A 16,328-nucleotide genomic window follows, 5' to 3' on the forward strand; every position below is an offset into this window, starting at 1 on the left:
CTTCCTCCCCCAGCTGGCTGAGGCTCTTTCCAGGATGCCAGTCCAGTGTCCCTGGTGCAGCACATGCATACAAGCGATCGCACACAGAACTTCTTGTTGCTTAAAGTCAGGTTTATGGAAGTCTAATTTACATAGAGTAAATAAATCATCCTTTTAAACATAGAAAATGTACCTTTTTTTTTGAGTCAGAGTTTTCTGTGCCGCCCTCAGTAGAGTGCTGTGCCATCACAGCTCACAGCAACCTCACACTCTTGCGCTCAAGCAATTCTCTTGCTTCAGTCTCCCAAGTAGCTGGGACTACTGGCACCTGCCACAACGCCTGGCTATTTTTTTTTTATTTATAACCCTATGAATATTTTTTTTAATTAAATCATAGCTGTGTACAATAATGCATTTATGAGGTACAATGTGCTGGTTTTATATGCAATTTGAAATACAACAAACTGGTTAACATAGCCTTCACCCCACTTTCTTTTTTTTTTTTTTTGCAGTTTCTGGCCAGGGCTGGGTTTGAACCTGCTACCTCCAGCATATGGGGCCGGCACCCTACTCCTTTGAGCCACAGGCACTGCCCATTCACCACACTTTCTTTTTTTTTTTTGAGACAGAGCCTCAAGCTGTTGCCCTGGGTAGAGTGCTGTGGCATCACAGCTCACAGCAACCTCCAACTCCTGGGTTCAAGCAATTCTTTTACCTCCGCTTCCCAAGTAGCTGGGACTACAGGTGCCTGCCACAACGCCCAGCTATTTTTTGGTTGCAGCCATCATTGTTGTTTGGCGGGCCTGGGTTGGATTCAAACCCGCCAGCTCAGGTGTACACATACCTGGCGCCTTAGCCACTTGAGCCACAGACGTGGAACCACCACACTTTCTTTTTTTTTTTTTTGTAGAGACAGAGTCTCACTGTACCGCACTTGGGTAGAGTGCCGTGGCGTCAACACGGCTCACAGCAACCTCTAACTCTTGGGCTTACGCGATTCTCTTGCCTCAGCCTCCCGAGCAGCTGGGACTACAGGTGTCTGCCACAGCGCCCGGCTATTTTTTTGTTGCAGTTTGGCCGGGGCTGGGTTTGAACCTGCCACCCTTGGCATATGGGGCCGGCGCCCTACTCACTGAGCCACAGGCGCCGCCCGCCACCACACTTCCTTAATTATTGTGTTAAGACATTTATACTCTACACTTAGTAGATTTGACACGTACCCTGTAAAATGTACCATAGGTGTGATCTGACCAATTACCCTCTCTCCACCCATCCTCCCACCTCCCCTCTCCTCTCCTTCCTCTTTTCCCTTCATCTTGGGGTATAGTTGGGTTATAGCTTTCATATGAAGTGTGGGTGATTATATATTGCTTTCATAGTAGAGCTGAGTACTTTGGATACTTTTTATTCCATTCTTGAGATACTTTACTAAGAAGAATATGTTCCGGGTAGCGCCTGTGGCTCAAGGAGTAGGGCGCCGGTCCCATATGCCGGAGGTGGCAGGTTCAAACCTAGCCCCGGCCAAAAAACAAACTAAATAAATAAATAATAAAAAAAAAAAAAAAGAAGAAGAATATGTTCCAGTTCCATCCATGTAAACATAAAAGAGATAAAGTCTCCATCTTTTTTTAAGGCTGCATAAATTGTGGTATATGTACACCATGGAATATTATGTAGCCTGTGAATCTTTATTAATTAACTCAATTCTACTACATAACTCATAGTGGGGAATAGAAGGCAAGAATTAGGTCTGTTTCATCTTTTTGTCCACAGCACATTGTTTGACATTTTGTTTATCCTTAAAAAATATTTGCTGGCTGAATTAATAAGCATATCCACTAATCCATTCAAGCCAACAAAAAATATTTGACTAATTCATGACTTGACTGAATTGCCTCAACTGGCCTGATCAGTTTCCTTAATCAAGTCAGACAGAACATTTGGATTTGGCATGGATGTTTAAACAAAGGTTCCAAAGATCCCAAGTAGTCTCTTGCCCATCCAGATTATGATTAACACTGTGTCTGCTTCTCTTAAAGTAAAATCCCTTACCATTATTACAGAATAATGGAAATATTTAAAAAATCATTAAATTTATTCCAGGCATAATAAAGGTGCTTATTTCATGAAAAGTGGTATATAATTTTTATTTTACTTCTGAGTTTGTCAAATATAATATAGGTTTTACTTTATTGGCTTTTGGTTTCCTCATTATAGACAAAATGTTTTAATAGCCTGGGTAGAATGAAATTTGCTCAAGAACAAGCATAGAAATCAGGTTCCTTGGTTTTCAATTCAGTGTTTCTTTCTACTTAAAAAGAAAAAAGAGGGCGGCACCTGTGGCTCAGGGAGCAGGGCGCTGGCCCCCTATACCAATGGTGGTGGGTTCAAACCCAGCCCTGGCCAAACTGCAACAAAAACAATAGCCGGGCGTTGTGGCGGGCACCTGTAGTCCCAGCTACTGGGGAGGCTGAGGCAAGAGAATCGCCTAAACCTAGGAGTTGGAGGTTGCTGTGAGCTGTGATGTCTTGGCTCTCTACCAAGGGTGATAAAGTGAGACTCTGTCTCTAAAAAAAAAAAAAAAAATTTCTGATTTTTCTAGATTTAGTAGTGCCTGAAATAAAACAGTTAATGATGTCAAATTTTACTTATATAACCTGTGCTAGGCTGAGAAATTATTATACCTCAAGCCAAGCAAAGCTTGGCTTTTATAGGGTCAAATCCTTTAAATCTCAAAGTGACTTTGTATACCTCAGGATTTCTATAGTTGAGATCATTACTATTCTCTTGATATTTAAAAAAACTCACAGGCCAAACCATCCGATTTATACCAACTATTTATCTAGTACAACAAGATTATCTTTTTCCGTGAACAGATTATATGACCCTAAGAAACAGAAATTGATAGTAATCAATTAATACTAAAATGTTCTTTAACTGTGCATAGAACTTTGCTTTTAATAAGTAAAAGAATATTAAACATAATGGCATAGTCACCATGGTAAAGATTATATGCATGTAAATAAATTCCTGTGAGCAAGGCACCCCAACATACGAGGCAGACCTCATATACTTGTATAGTAGATAAGCCAAACCACCGTTTTAAGCCTTGTCTTTTTCTGACATAACCCCAATTTGAAAAATGCCTGAATTTATTCATATGACTTAGTTTTATTATAGGAAAGCAAAATGGAATATCAGCATGTTTTCAGAAATTATAGACCAAATGTGCAATTTATACATTAACAACACATTGTCTTTTAAAGGCTATGTTCTCCAAGAGATGGTTTACAAGCATTTTGGGGGTCTAGAATCCATCCAACAATGGCATATTTCCATCCCTAAGAACATATCAGTTTTGGGCGGCACCTGTGGCTCAAAGGAGAAGGGAGCCAGCCCCATATACTGGAGGTGGTGGGTTCAAACCCAGCCCCAGCCAAAATCTGCAAAAAAAAAATCTGTTTCAGCTGTGCAGACTTGACTGTGTAGTCTAAGACTTCTTAGACTACAGGTGCCCGCCACAATGCCTGGCTATTTTTTTTGTTGCAGTTGTAATTATTCAGCTGGTCCAGGCTGGGTTCAAACCTGCCAGCCTAGGTGTATGTGGCTGACACTATAACCCCTGTGCTATGGCGTCAAGCTGAAAATGTACCATTTGAGGAGTTTTACAAATACAATCAGACTACGGCACCATTATCACTCTTGGGCTATGATGCATTTCCATTTCCCCAGAATGTTCTTTCCTACCTCTTTTCAGCCAATTCCCGATCCTTCCTTCCTAGTAGGTCACCCTTCCCCTTGTCTCCTCTTTCTTCTGCTTTGCTTGGCTTTCTCTATTAAGTATTCTTTTTTTTTTTGGCTGGGGCTAGGTTTGAACCTGCCACCTCTGGCATATGGAGCTGGTGCCCTACTCCTTTGAGCCACAGGCACCACCCTCTATTAAGTATTCTTTTAAAAAAAAATTGTGGCGGTACACGTAACATAAAATTCATCATTGAACGATTCTTATTTTTTTTTTTTTTTTGTAGAGACAGAGTTTCACTTTATGGCCCTTGGTAGAGTGCCATGGCATCATACAGATTTTTTTTATTTTTTATTTTTTTGGAGGCAAGAGTCTCTCTTTGTCACCCTTGGTAGAGTGCCATGGCATCTTAGCTTACAACAACCTCAAACTCTTGAGCTCAGGCGATTCTCTTGCCTCTGCCTCCCAAGTAGCTAGGACTACAGACACCTGCCACAATGCCTGGCTGTATTTATTTATTTATTTTATTTTGTGGGGACAGAGCCTTGCTCTGTTGCCCTCGGTAAAGAGCCATGGCGTCGCAGCTCAGCAACCTCAAACTCTTGGGCTTAAGTGATTCTTCTCTTGCTTCAGCCTCACAAGTAGCTGGGACCACAGGCGCCCGCCACAACACCCAGCTATTTTTTGTTGTTGTTATTGCAGTTGTCATTGTTTTAGCTGCCCCGGGCCAGGTTCAAACATGCCTGCCTTGGTGTATGTGGCCGGCGTCCTACCTGCTGAACTACAGGTGCTGCCCTGCCTGGCTGTTTTTAGAGATGAGGTCTCACTCTGGCTCAGGCTGGTCTCGAATCTGTGAGCTCAGGTAATCCACCTGCCTCAGCCTCACAGAGGGTGGGATTACAGGCTTGAGCCACCATGCCTGGCCCATTTAACTGTTTTTAAGCGCACAGTTCAGTGGCATTAACCACATTCACATTACTGTGCAACCGTCCTCACCCTGTATGTCCAGAATATTCTCATCTTCCCAAACTGAAACTCTGTCCCCAAGAATACTAATTCCCCGCCTTTCCCCAGCCCCTGGGCAACCACCATTCTACTTTCTGTCTCTGTGACTGACAGCTCTAGGGACCTCCTTTGAGTAGAATAATACAAGATGTGTCCTTTTGTGTCTGGCTTCTTTCACTGAGCATTCTGTCCTGAAGGTTCATCCACTTGTTTCCTTCCTTTTAAAGGCTGAATAATATTCTCTTCTACTGCAATCACTTTTACTCCTCTGCTGCGGGGCATCTGCTCACATTCCCATTAGCCAAATGCGGTCTGCTGCCAGCCTTGGTTTTGAGGGGAGGAGAAGCAAACCCAATGGCAGAAGCTGCAGAGACTGTGCATCCACTGTCTTTGAACCCACCACACCAGGCACCAGGGAGTCAATTTAGCCAAAGTGCACAGAGCCCTTTGTCACCCCAGCTGTGGAAACCCTTTGTGAAAATGACATCCTCCCCCCAACCCACCAGACCATCTCATGGGTCAGATGACAGAAGGACATCCCAGGCTCTCCCAGGGTGTGAGTAGATGCTTGCAGAGTCTGTTGACTTTGGCAGAACATTGATGGGAGCCTGTTCACCTCATTTTCTCCTCTGTTCCAGATGGAGATTGTCAAGCATGGAGTGGATCAGAAGCTGCTGGAAGGTCAGGAGAAACTGCACCAGATGTGGCTCAGCTGGAACCAGAAGCAGCTCAAGGGCACAGAGAAGGACCAGGAAGCCAAGCCAGAGGTATTTGCTGGGGTGGAATGATTTGGGGCCCCTGATCTCACCCTCCACACCTCTGCCTTAGAGACCTACCTGCCTAGGATGCTTTCCCCAGCCTCTCCTCCCATTAAGTGCTTTTAGGTTGTGATGACACCTCCTCCAGGAAGCCCACCTTAATTTTTGTTTTCAGTTTGGGTGCTGCTTTTGAATTATAGGATACTGGGTGACAATTTATCTCAGCTTGCTAAAGTGCTAAGCTGTATCTCAGCAACCTATAGACTCAGATTCTCCTCTCCCCAATCCCAGTGTTCCCTCCAACCCTCCATACTCAACCCTAAGTCTGCTTACTAGCATTCTCTGTCCCCCTCCACTCTCTGCTAAGCATCGGCCTCTCATGCTGTGTGCTGACGGGTCTTACCACCTGTACCGCCATGCACTTAAGCTCTCCTGAAACCCACACCTGACACAATTCACACAGTTCCTTCTGAACGATATTCTTTCAGTCTTATGTCTACACTGACGCTAGAGCATCTCAACCACTCTGAGCCTCAGTTTCCACATCTGTAAACAGTATACGACATTCTGTAGGGCGGTTAAGATTAACTGAGTTAGGGCGGCGCCTGTGGCTCAAGGAGTAGGGCGCTGGCCCCATATACCAGGGGTGGCGGGTTCAAGCCCGGCCCCGGCCAAAAAACTGCAAAAAAAAAAGAGAGATTAACTGGGTTAAACTTGTACATGAATATTCACAGTAGCAGGATTTGCAATAGCCAGTAAGATGAAAATAGTCCATACACATCTATCTGCCCACGATGAATGGATGAACAAAGTGTGGCCTAATGGCACACTCTGGATTATTACTTAGCCAGGAAAAGAAACGAGGCTCTTACACAGGCCACAATGTAGATGGATCTTGAAAACATCGTGCTCAGTGAGAGAAGCCTCACAGCATGTGGTCTCACTTATATGAGACATCCAGAACAGACAAATCGACAGAGGCAGAAAGCTGTCCCCAAAGCAGTCAGTCCCCACCTCCTCCCCCAGCCCCTGGCACCCATGAATCTACTTCCTGTCTCTGCCTGTTCTGGACATTTCACATAAATGGAGTCTCACACTGTTTCCTTCTGTGTCCTCATTGAGCACAATGTCCTCAAGGTCCATCTACCCTGTAGCCTGTGTCAGAGCCTCCTTCCTTGTCATAGCTGACTGACAGTCCCATGTGTGGATGGACTGAATTTATTTCATTCATTCAGCCAAAAGATGTTCTGATTGTTTCTACTTCTGCTGTGCCCCTGTGTACATGTCTTTGTGTGTATGTGTTTTCATTTCTCTTGGGCACGTACTCACAAATGAGACCTCTGAGTCATTTGGTAATTCTGTGGTTTAACATTTTGAGGAATTGCCTGACTGCCTTCCAGAGTGATTGTACCACCAGCAATGCTAAGTCAGTTCCAATTCCACATCTTGTCCAACACGTAGTATCATCTGACTTTTTGATTCTAGGGGATCATCCTAGTGGGAGTGAAGTACAGTCTCCTTGGGGTTTTGATTTGCATTTCCCTAGTGACTCAAATGTGGAATGTGTTTTCATGTGCCTTGCTCTCTCCTTTTTGGTGTTTTGTCTACCCCTTTTAAAAAATCTGGCTAGTGTATATTTCACATAGTTTAAAACACAAAGAGTTGGGGCATGGTGGCTCATGCCTGTAATCCCAGAACTTTGGGAAGCTGAGGCAGGAGGATCGGTTGATACTAGGAATTCAAGACCCTCTCTTTATAAAAAATTTTAAAAATTAGCTAGGCATGATGTGTGTACCTGTAGTCTCAGCTATTTGGGAGGCTGAGGCAGGAGGATGGCTTAAGCCCAAGAGTTTGAGGCAGCAGTGAGCTGTGATTGTGCCACTACACTCCAGGCTAGGCAACAGAGTGAAACCCATCTGAAAAACCCAAAAAAACCCCCACATTTAAAGAGCCAGTATTCTGTGCCTCTGTGTTTGAGTTTTGCCTGTGGAGTTTTCCCCAAGGCCAGTAGTTGAACCCCTGCCTTCTTTTCCCCCTGACATTGGATCTGTTTGCTTTACCTGAAACAAATGGCTCTGATCAGCTTCACCCATCTCCCTTCTTAGCAGGTTGAGTCCCGGGCACTTGCCATGTTCCGCGACATTGCCCGGCAGCTACAGGCCACCTGTGTCTCCTTTGGGTCCAGCATTCAGGGTCTTCCCACCAACATCAAGGACCAGGTGCAGCACGCTCGTCACCAGGTGGAAGACCTCCAAGCCACCTTCTCTGGTATCCACTCCTTCCAGGACCTGTCCAGCAGTGTCCTGACCCAGAGCCGAGAGCAGGTTGCCAAGGCCCGAGAGGCCCTCGACCATGTAGTCGAGTATGTGGCCCAGAACACACCCATCATGTGGCTCGTGGGTCCTTTTGCCCCTGGAATCACTGAGAGAACCCCAGAAGAGAAGTAGTTGGGTGAGAGGAAAGGGCTTGGGGGGCTCTGTCCCTCTCTGGGGGGCTCACAGCAGCAGTCCTTATTTTGTACCAACTTTTTCTAACCACTCCTCTCAGCTGCCAACTTGGGAAACGAGGCTCTCAGTACTGGGACGTTGCATTTGCTGTTAAGCGCAGCCCAATAAGAGGTTTTTCCTACTTTTGAGCTACCTCTTTTCAGTAAGGGGGATTCTTCCAGTTGCCAGGGAGAAATTGTGGCAACTGGAGTGAGGGAGTAGGAACAGGGCAAATAAAACAAAACAAAGAAAGAAAGAAACTGGAACGTCACCCAACTAACCAGTCCTTCGACCTTCCACCCCTCTGAGCTTGAAGGAAGCTTGTTCTGAGCTTCACCCCCGTTGGTCAGTAGAGAGAAGTTTCTGGAAAAAGTATTTTTTATGGATGATTCCAAAAAGTTCTTTTACTTCTTAAAAGTGGGCCTCCTGGGAATGGGGTGGCTGCTGAGAGAAGATTCATTCTAGAACAGAAAGGTCCTGTCTGGCAGACCTTGTCCAAACATCCTAGTGTTCAGTATTGCCTTAATAAATTTTACCTGCAGCTACTCACAGGCTGTGTGTGTGTTTATGTGTGTGTCTTAGTCGCTTAAGCGATTCTCTTGTCTCAGCCTCCCAAGTAGCTGGGACTACAGGCACCCGCCACAAAGCCCGGCTATTTTTTGGTTGCAGCTGTCATTGTTGTTTGGTGGGTCTGGGCTGGATTCGAACCCGCCAGCTCAGGTGTATGTGGCTGGCGCTCGAGCCACAGGTGCCCAGCCTCTTAATAGCTTTATTATAAGATAGGTCTTTTGCAAAAAATTAAAGAGTTTTGGCTTGGCACCCATAGCTCAGTGGTTAGGGCGCTGGCCACATACACTAGGGCTGGTGGGTTCCAACTGGGCCCAGGGCTGCTAAACAAGGGGAACAACAACAACAAAAACAAAAAATAGCCAGTGTTGTGGCGGGCGCCTGTAGTCCCAGCTACTTGGGAGGCTGAGGCAAGAGAATCACTTAAGCCCAAGAGTTTGATGTTGCTGTGAGCAGTGACGTTGTGGCCTCTACTGCCTCTACTGAGGCTGACATAATGAGACTCTGTCTCAAAAAAAACAAACAAAGAAAAAAGAAAAAAATTAAAGGGTTTTAAAGCAAACATGATTATGAAACAGAGACCATACATAGCTGTCAAAGCCTAAAATTTTACTCTCTGGCCCTTTACAGAAAACACTTGCAGGGGCCACTGTGCTGTATTTCATCATACTGCTTAGACATAAATATTTCTGCCAGTATTTGAAAACTGGGATGTGTTGTGTGTGCTACTGTAACTGTAAACATGATCATTAAGCTATACTTATAATGCCAGAGATAAGGGCATGGTTCCATCTCCAGTGGTGGAAAAAATATACTCTCTGCTTTCTTAATAGCAGGGGAAGAGTAATGTCCCTATCCCTTGGGGCTCCAGGTCTGATGGACAAGGATTTGCAAATCCTTATTTAAAAAATGATATGTCCTACTTGGGAGGCTGAAGCAGGAAGATCACTTGAGCCTAGGAGTTTGAGGCTACAGTGAGTTATGATGATGCCATGGCACTCCAGCCAGGACAGCAGAGCAAGACCCTACCTCTAAAAAAAATGTCCAAGGCCGGGCACGGTGGCTCACGCATGTAATCCCAGCACTTGAGAGATGGGTGGATTGCCTGAGTTCATAGGTTCAAGACCAGCCCGAGCCAGAGCAAGACCTCATCTCTAAAAAAAAAAAAAAAAAAAAAAAATCTGGGGCGGCGCCTGTGGCTCAAGGAGTAGGGCGCCGGTCCCATATGCTGGAGGTGGCGGGTTCAAACCTAGCCCTGGCCAAAAAAAAAAAAAATATCTGGGCGTTGTGGCAGGTGCCTGTAGTCCCAGCTACTTGGGAAGCTGAGGCAAGAAAATCATTTAAACCCAGGAGTTTGAGGTTGCTGTGAGTTATGATGCCACGGCACTCTACCAAGGGTGACAAAGTGAGACTCTGTCTCAAAAAAAAAGTCCTAGAAGTCCCACTCCTGGGTTTATACCCAAGCCAAATATAACCACACGAAGACTTGCCCCCAAATGTTCATGATGTTTTAATTTATAAACTCAATCTGGAAAAACCCAGATGTACATCAAAAGAAAAATAGATAAATATATTGGGGCAGAGTTCCATGGTAGAATATTATGCAGCGATGAATAAGGCTGACCAGGGAACTAGGAGTAGGTTGTAGAGGTGGCAAGACTCCCTCTGGGCTGATCTTATGCCACTCTTGACTTTGGGCCTGTTTGGTTAGGGAGGGAGAGGGATTCTGATAGGCCCAGGCCTGGCTCCTAGAAGTGGTCCAAAGGTCTCACAGCTCAGATTGTGCAAAGCTGGAACCAGCCTGTTTTCACTAGTACCTCACCTGTGACATCAAGACTTCCCCCAATTCCCAATCCCAGGCAGTATCCTCCTCCATGCCATCCTATGATCAAAGGCCCCTGCCAGATGTGGGCTGCAGCAGCAGGTGTGTGTAGAAGTGATGTGCTGCCTGGCAGACTGCAGTGTACTTACCCAGCTCACTTCTCCTCCTCATAGCCCAAGCCTGTCTCTTGTGAATCCACCCACAGACACATTGCTTGGTGGGTCATGGTGGGAAATAAATGCAAGGAGACTCGTGGGAGTTGGAAGTATATGTATCTTGTAGGTATTGGCTACAGGGAATGTGTCCATATTCACTGAGCTGTCCATTTAAGATTTACAGTGCATGTGAATTCTACTTTAATACAAATTAAGAAAAAGAAAGTAACATGCAGTGGGTGGTGGGGAAAATGAGCCTTTTCATTGACTTCAGTTAAGTGGGAGTGAAAATAATTTGGAGAACAATCTGGCAGTATTTAGTAAGACTGAGAGTGTATCTTCTCTGTGTCCTGGGAGAAGTCCCAGAAGTTCCCCTTCTCAGTAGCTGCCACAGAGAAAAACTGTATCAGATATGGAGGGGAACTGAGGAACAACCCAGAGAGCTCATCCTCATCCCCTCCTCATAGCTATTAATGGCAGAGTAAGGTTTTGAACTCACATGTTCAGTTTGCCCCCATCACACTAATGACCATGGTGGCAATGCCCATTTGGGGGAAACAGTGGAAACAACTATAATTTCAGAGGGGCAACATTTGTTGCTCTGTGAAAATATCAAAGACAATGATGTCTAAGGAGTAAGGCTAAGTATTGATACCAAGTATGTCAAGAGTCAGTGAATCCTGGTCCATGAGCCATGCTTGACCCAGTGTCTGTTTTTATAAATAAAGTTTTATTGGAACATAGCCACACTCTATTTATTTATTTATTTATTTGAGACAGAGTCTCAAGCTGTCACCCTGGGTAGAGTGCTGTGGCATCACAGCTCATAGCAACCTCAAACTCTTGGGCTTAAGTGATTCTCTTGCTTCAGCCTCCCAAGTAGCTGGGACTACAGATGACCACTACAATGCCCAGCCACCTTGTCACCTTTTGTTGCAGTTGTCATTGTTTTGGTTTTTTTTTTGTTTGTTTTTTTTGAGATAGAACCTCAAGCTGTCCCTCTGGGTAGAGTGCCATGGCGTCACAGCACAGCAACCTCCAACTCCTGGGTTGAAGCAAGTCTCCTGCCTTCGCCACCCAAGTAGCTGGGACTACAGGCGCCCGCCACAATGCCCAGCTATTTTTTTGGTTGCAGCTGTCATCGTTGTTTGGCGGGCCAGGGCTGGATTTGAACCCGCTAGCTCAGGTGTATATGGCTGGTGCCTTAGCCACTTAAGCCACAGGCGCCGAGCCTGTCATTGTTGTTTTAGCTGGCCCAGGCCGGGTTCAAACCCACCAGTCTTGGTGTATGTGGCTGGCACCCTACCCACTGAGCTACGGGCGCTACCCTACACACTCATTTATTTATGTATCATCTATACCTATAATGGCAGTGTAAAGAAGTTGGGACAGTGGTAGTTCACACCTGTAATCCTAGTATTTTGGAAGACTAAGAGGAGAGGATTGCTTGAGGCCAGGAATTTGAGACTAGCTTAAGCAACATAGAGCAATCCTGTCTCTACAAAATTAGAAAAATTACCAGGTATAGTGCCTGTAGTCGCAGCAACTCAGGAGGTTGAAGCAGGAGTATCACTTGAGTGCAGGAGTTTGAGGCTGCTATGCCACCCCACTCCAGCAGCTGGGCAACAGAGTGAGATCCTGTCTAAAAAAAAAAAAAAAAAAAAACAAGTTGAAACACACAGAGACTGTGTCTGACCAAAAATATTTAGTACCTGATCCTTTACAGAAGAAAGTTTGCTGACACCTGGCTTATGTGAATGAAAAAGCAAAACCAGACTAAAAAAATACTCAATATCAGGTCTACAGGTTTTTATCGTATGTGTGCATAAGTGGTAAATAGCCTCCCTGAGTGGAGGCTCCTGGGGAGGTGATGGGGAGAGAAATTGGATAGAAATTTGTAATATTTTATTTCTTTCATTGAAGAAAGGAGGTAGGCAACAGCACCTGTCTGCAGGTGGTCACACTTATCCACCTGCAGCCCTAGAAGTTTGGATGCTTCAGCTGTTACCATTTCTGAGCCTCAGTCATCTCATCTGTAAAATGGACTCCATCAAACCTACCTGGAAGTGTTGTTTTAAGACATTGATCTGATGACTGCTAAGATGTGTGGGGACAAGCACCTACTGACCACTCCATCAATTGGTGATGCTGGGGGGCAGAGGCATGGGAAGATGTGTTTAATGTTCCCTCCCCCACCAGGAAGCCCAAAGGCAAGGATCATGTCTTTCTTCCTCCCAGAGGAAGACATGCCTGAGAGCCTAGACATTCCTGGAACATAGTAGGTGCTCCGTAAGATTTCTCCCTCACTGGAGAGAAACCTTAGTTAAGAGGAATTGAGAGTGTTTAATATTTGCATAACTAACACTAACCCTAATCTTTCCATTTCCATCCCCCTCCCAAGAACTTTTAGGGGAACTTAAACCTTGGGTCTGTGGGCCTCTTGAGGAACCTGATGCTAGAATTCAGGATGTCCATGAACTCTGATAGGAATAAAGATAAAAATCCATATCTTTATTTATTAACTCTAACCTATATTTACCATTTCCTCAATTATGAATGAAGACATCAGCAGGACCTGTGACTTTGTCCCCAATAAAAGCCATGGATACTTTCAGATTGCTTTGCTGCAGATAACTGTTAACATTTGTTACTATTGCAAAATCACTGTGGTTATTAGATCTGGTTTTAAAATGTGGCAATCAATATGAGGGCATATCCATAAGTTGTTATTGCTTTGGTATAGCTTTATTTTTTTAAATTTCAGAGTGTGTGGGGGGTATAAATGTTTTGTTTACGTACTTTGTTTTTGTATGGACTGAGTCAAAGTTATTCATGTGGAGTGTGCCCTTCACCCAGTTTGCACGGTCTGTACCCAACAGGTGTGACTTTGACCCATCCCCTCCTCCCCACTGCCCCCAACCGGCTTTTCTTTTCTTTTGTTTTTTTTTTTAGAGACGGAGTCTCACTTTATCGCCCTCCATAGAGTGCCATGGCATCACAACTCACAGCCACCTCCAACTCCTGGGCTTAAGCAATTCTCTTGCCTCAGCCTCCCGAATAGCTGGGACTACAATGCCTACCACAATGCCTGGCTACTTTTTGTTGCAATTTGGCCAGGGCCAAGTTCAAACCCGCCACCCTCCGTATTTGGGGCCAGCGCCCTACCTACTGAGCCACAGGCGCTGCCCCCAACTTGCTTCTCATTGAGATGGACTTCCATATGTGACTTGTTGATCAATTTGTTCCAATTTGATATTGTGTACATGTGTTTGTTTCTCTCTTCTTGTGATGTTTCACTTAGAAGAATGGTTTCCAGTTCCCTCCAGTTTGTCCAAAAAGATACTAGAATGCCTTTTTTTTTTTTTTTGAGACAAGAGTCTCAAGCTGTCACCCTGGGTAGAGTGCCGTGGTCTCACAGCTTACAGCAACCTCAAAATCTTGGGCTTAAGCGATTCTCTTGCCTCAGCCTCTCAAGTAGCTGGGACTACAGGCGCCGGCCACAGTGCCTAGCTATAGAATGCCTTTTTTTGTATGTCTGAGTAGTATACCATGATATGCATATACCATAATATGCATATGCCACATTGTATTAATACATTGATGTACTGATGGGCACTTGGGTTGTTTCTACATCTTTGTGTGAGGCGAATGTGATAACCACTACACTACAGAAACCACCTCTACATCTTTGTGATTGTGAATTACGTTGCTATAAACATTTGAGTGCAGATACAGCTCTACTTCAAAAGTATTTTTAAGGCTGGGTGCCCATAGCTCAGTGGTTAGGGTGCCGGCCACCTGCTCCAGGGTTAGAACCTGGCCCAAGCCTGCTAAACAAAAGAAAACAAAAAAATAGCTGGGTGTTGTGGTGGCTGCCTGTAATCCCAGCTATTAGGGAGGCTGAGGCAAGAGAATTGCTTGAGCCCAAGAATTAGAGGTTGCTCTGAGCTATTACAGCATGGCACTCTACTGAGGGTGACAAAGTGAGACTCTGTCTCAATTAAAAAAAAAAAAAAGTATTTTTAAAATGATTGTCCTACAGGTACTTAAAAATATATTTTTAAATTTTATCACAAAATTTACCATCTTAACCATTTTTAAGTGCATAGGTCAGGGGCATTAAGCATACTCCCATTGCATTGCCACCATCGCCACCCTTCATTTCCAGAACTTTCTCATCCTCCCAAACTGAAACTCTGTTCCCATGAAACACGAACTCCCCACCCGGTCTGTCCTCAGGTTCTGGCAGCCACCATTCTACTTTCTGTTCTCTGAATCTGACAGCTCCAGGGACCTCCTGGGAGTGGAATCACACTGTGTCCTTCTGTGTCTGCTTCTCTCACTGAGCATGATGTCCTTGAGCTCCGTCCACATTGTAGCCTGTGTCAGAATTCCCTTTTTTTGTAGAGACAGAGTCTCACTTTATTGCCCTTGGTAGAGTGCTGTGCCATCACAGCTCACAGCAACCTCTAGCTTAGGTGATTCTCTTGGGCTTAGGCGATTCTCTTGCCTCAGCCTCCCCAGTAGCTGGGACCACAGGTGAATTCCCTTCCTTTTTAAAGGCTGAATCATATTCCATTGTTTGGTAGGACCACATACTGCTTATCTATTCACCAAACATGGATCATTAACTTTTTTTTTTTTTTTTGAGACAGAGTCTCACTATGTTGCCCTCAGTAGAGTGCTGTGGAGGTGGAGTCACAGCTCACAGCAACCTCCAACTTCAGGGCTTAAGCGATTCTCTTGCCTCAGCCTCTCAAGTAGCTGGGACTACAGGTGCCTGCCACAATGCCCGCCTATATTTTTGTTGTTGCAGTTGTTTAGCTGGCCCAGGCCAGGTTTGAACCCACCACCTTTGGTGTATGTGGCTGGCGCTGTAACCACTGTGCTACGTACGGGTGCTGAGCCCATTAACTTTGTTTTTTATTTTTTTATTTTTTTTGTGGTTTTTTTGGCCGGGGCTGGGTTTGAACCCGCCACCTCCGGCATATGGGACCGGCGTCCTACTCCTTGAGCCACAGGCGCCGCCCTAACTTTGTTTTTTAAAAAATATTTTAATAAATGTATTTCAACATAATAATTATCCTTATAAACTCTGGTGTTTTGTTTGCTTCTGCAAATGGTATTTTGAGAAAAGACTCTGAGCTTCTCCAGTCGAGGGCACTGATGGCTTTCCCAGCCTTTTCTTCTGTAAAATAAATAAATAAATAAATAAATAAATATTATGTTTATGACTGCATTGATATATATTAAAGACAGATACAATCCAAGCTGGATTATATTCACTGTATTTTCCTTGATTTCAAAACAAGTGAAAACATTTCTGTGGGCTCCTAAAAAGCCCGGGAGATATGGGGCACCTTGTATAGCTGTGCCTTATGATGGATATGCCAACCTTGAGTTCATTAGTCTATGACCCCCCAAATGTTAAGAACCTTTGGAATTAAAAAAAAAGGGGGGGGGGAGCAGCACCTGTGCCTCAGCGAGTAGGGCACCAGCCCCATATATCGAAGGTGGCGGGTTCAAACCCAGCCCCGGCCAAACTGCAACAAAAAATAGTCTGGTGTTGTGACTGGCATCTGTAGTCTCAGCTACTCGAGAGGCTGAGGGAACCGAATCACCTAAGCCTAAGAGCTGGAGGTTGCTGTGAGCTGTAAAGCTATGGCACTCTACCGCAGGGGACAAAGTGAGACTCTGTCTCTAAAAAACCCCAACTAACCTGGCTCGGCGCCTGTGGCTCAAGCAGCTAAGGCGCCAGCCGCATACACCTGAGCCTGGTGGGTTCGAATCCAGCCCGGGCCCACCTAACAACAA

At 45.0% G+C, this 16,328-nt stretch overlaps 1 protein-coding gene and 1 non-coding gene across 5 annotated transcripts in view; both read left to right on the forward strand.

The window, feature by feature from the left end:
- Positions 1-8,518, forward strand: part of PLIN3 (perilipin 3) — a 31,587-nt gene extending 23,069 nt beyond the window's left edge. For 2 of the 4 annotated variants that reach the window (XM_053579331.1, XM_053579342.1), the window contains exons 7-8: positions 5,365-5,493; positions 7,590-8,518. In XM_053579331.1, the coding sequence (XP_053435306.1) occupies positions 5,365-5,493; positions 7,590-7,931 (471 nt within the window). In that variant the 3' untranslated portion in view covers positions 7,932-8,518. The remainder of the gene's footprint in view (positions 1-5,364; positions 5,494-7,589) is intronic. The other 2 variants (XM_053579349.1, XM_053579359.1) reach the window with 1 other exon arrangement.
- On the forward strand, positions 8,042-8,209 carry LOC128580390 (small nucleolar RNA U85). Its single transcript, XR_008378673.1, has one exon. It is a non-coding gene; the product is annotated as a small nucleolar RNA U85 (small nucleolar RNA).
- Positions 8,519-16,328: the final 7,810 nt, after the last annotated feature.

This window comes from Nycticebus coucang, chromosome 2 (assembly GCF_027406575.1).
Source record: "Nycticebus coucang isolate mNycCou1 chromosome 2, mNycCou1.pri, whole genome shotgun sequence".
Lineage (NCBI taxonomy): Eukaryota > Metazoa > Chordata > Mammalia > Primates > Lorisidae > Nycticebus > Nycticebus coucang.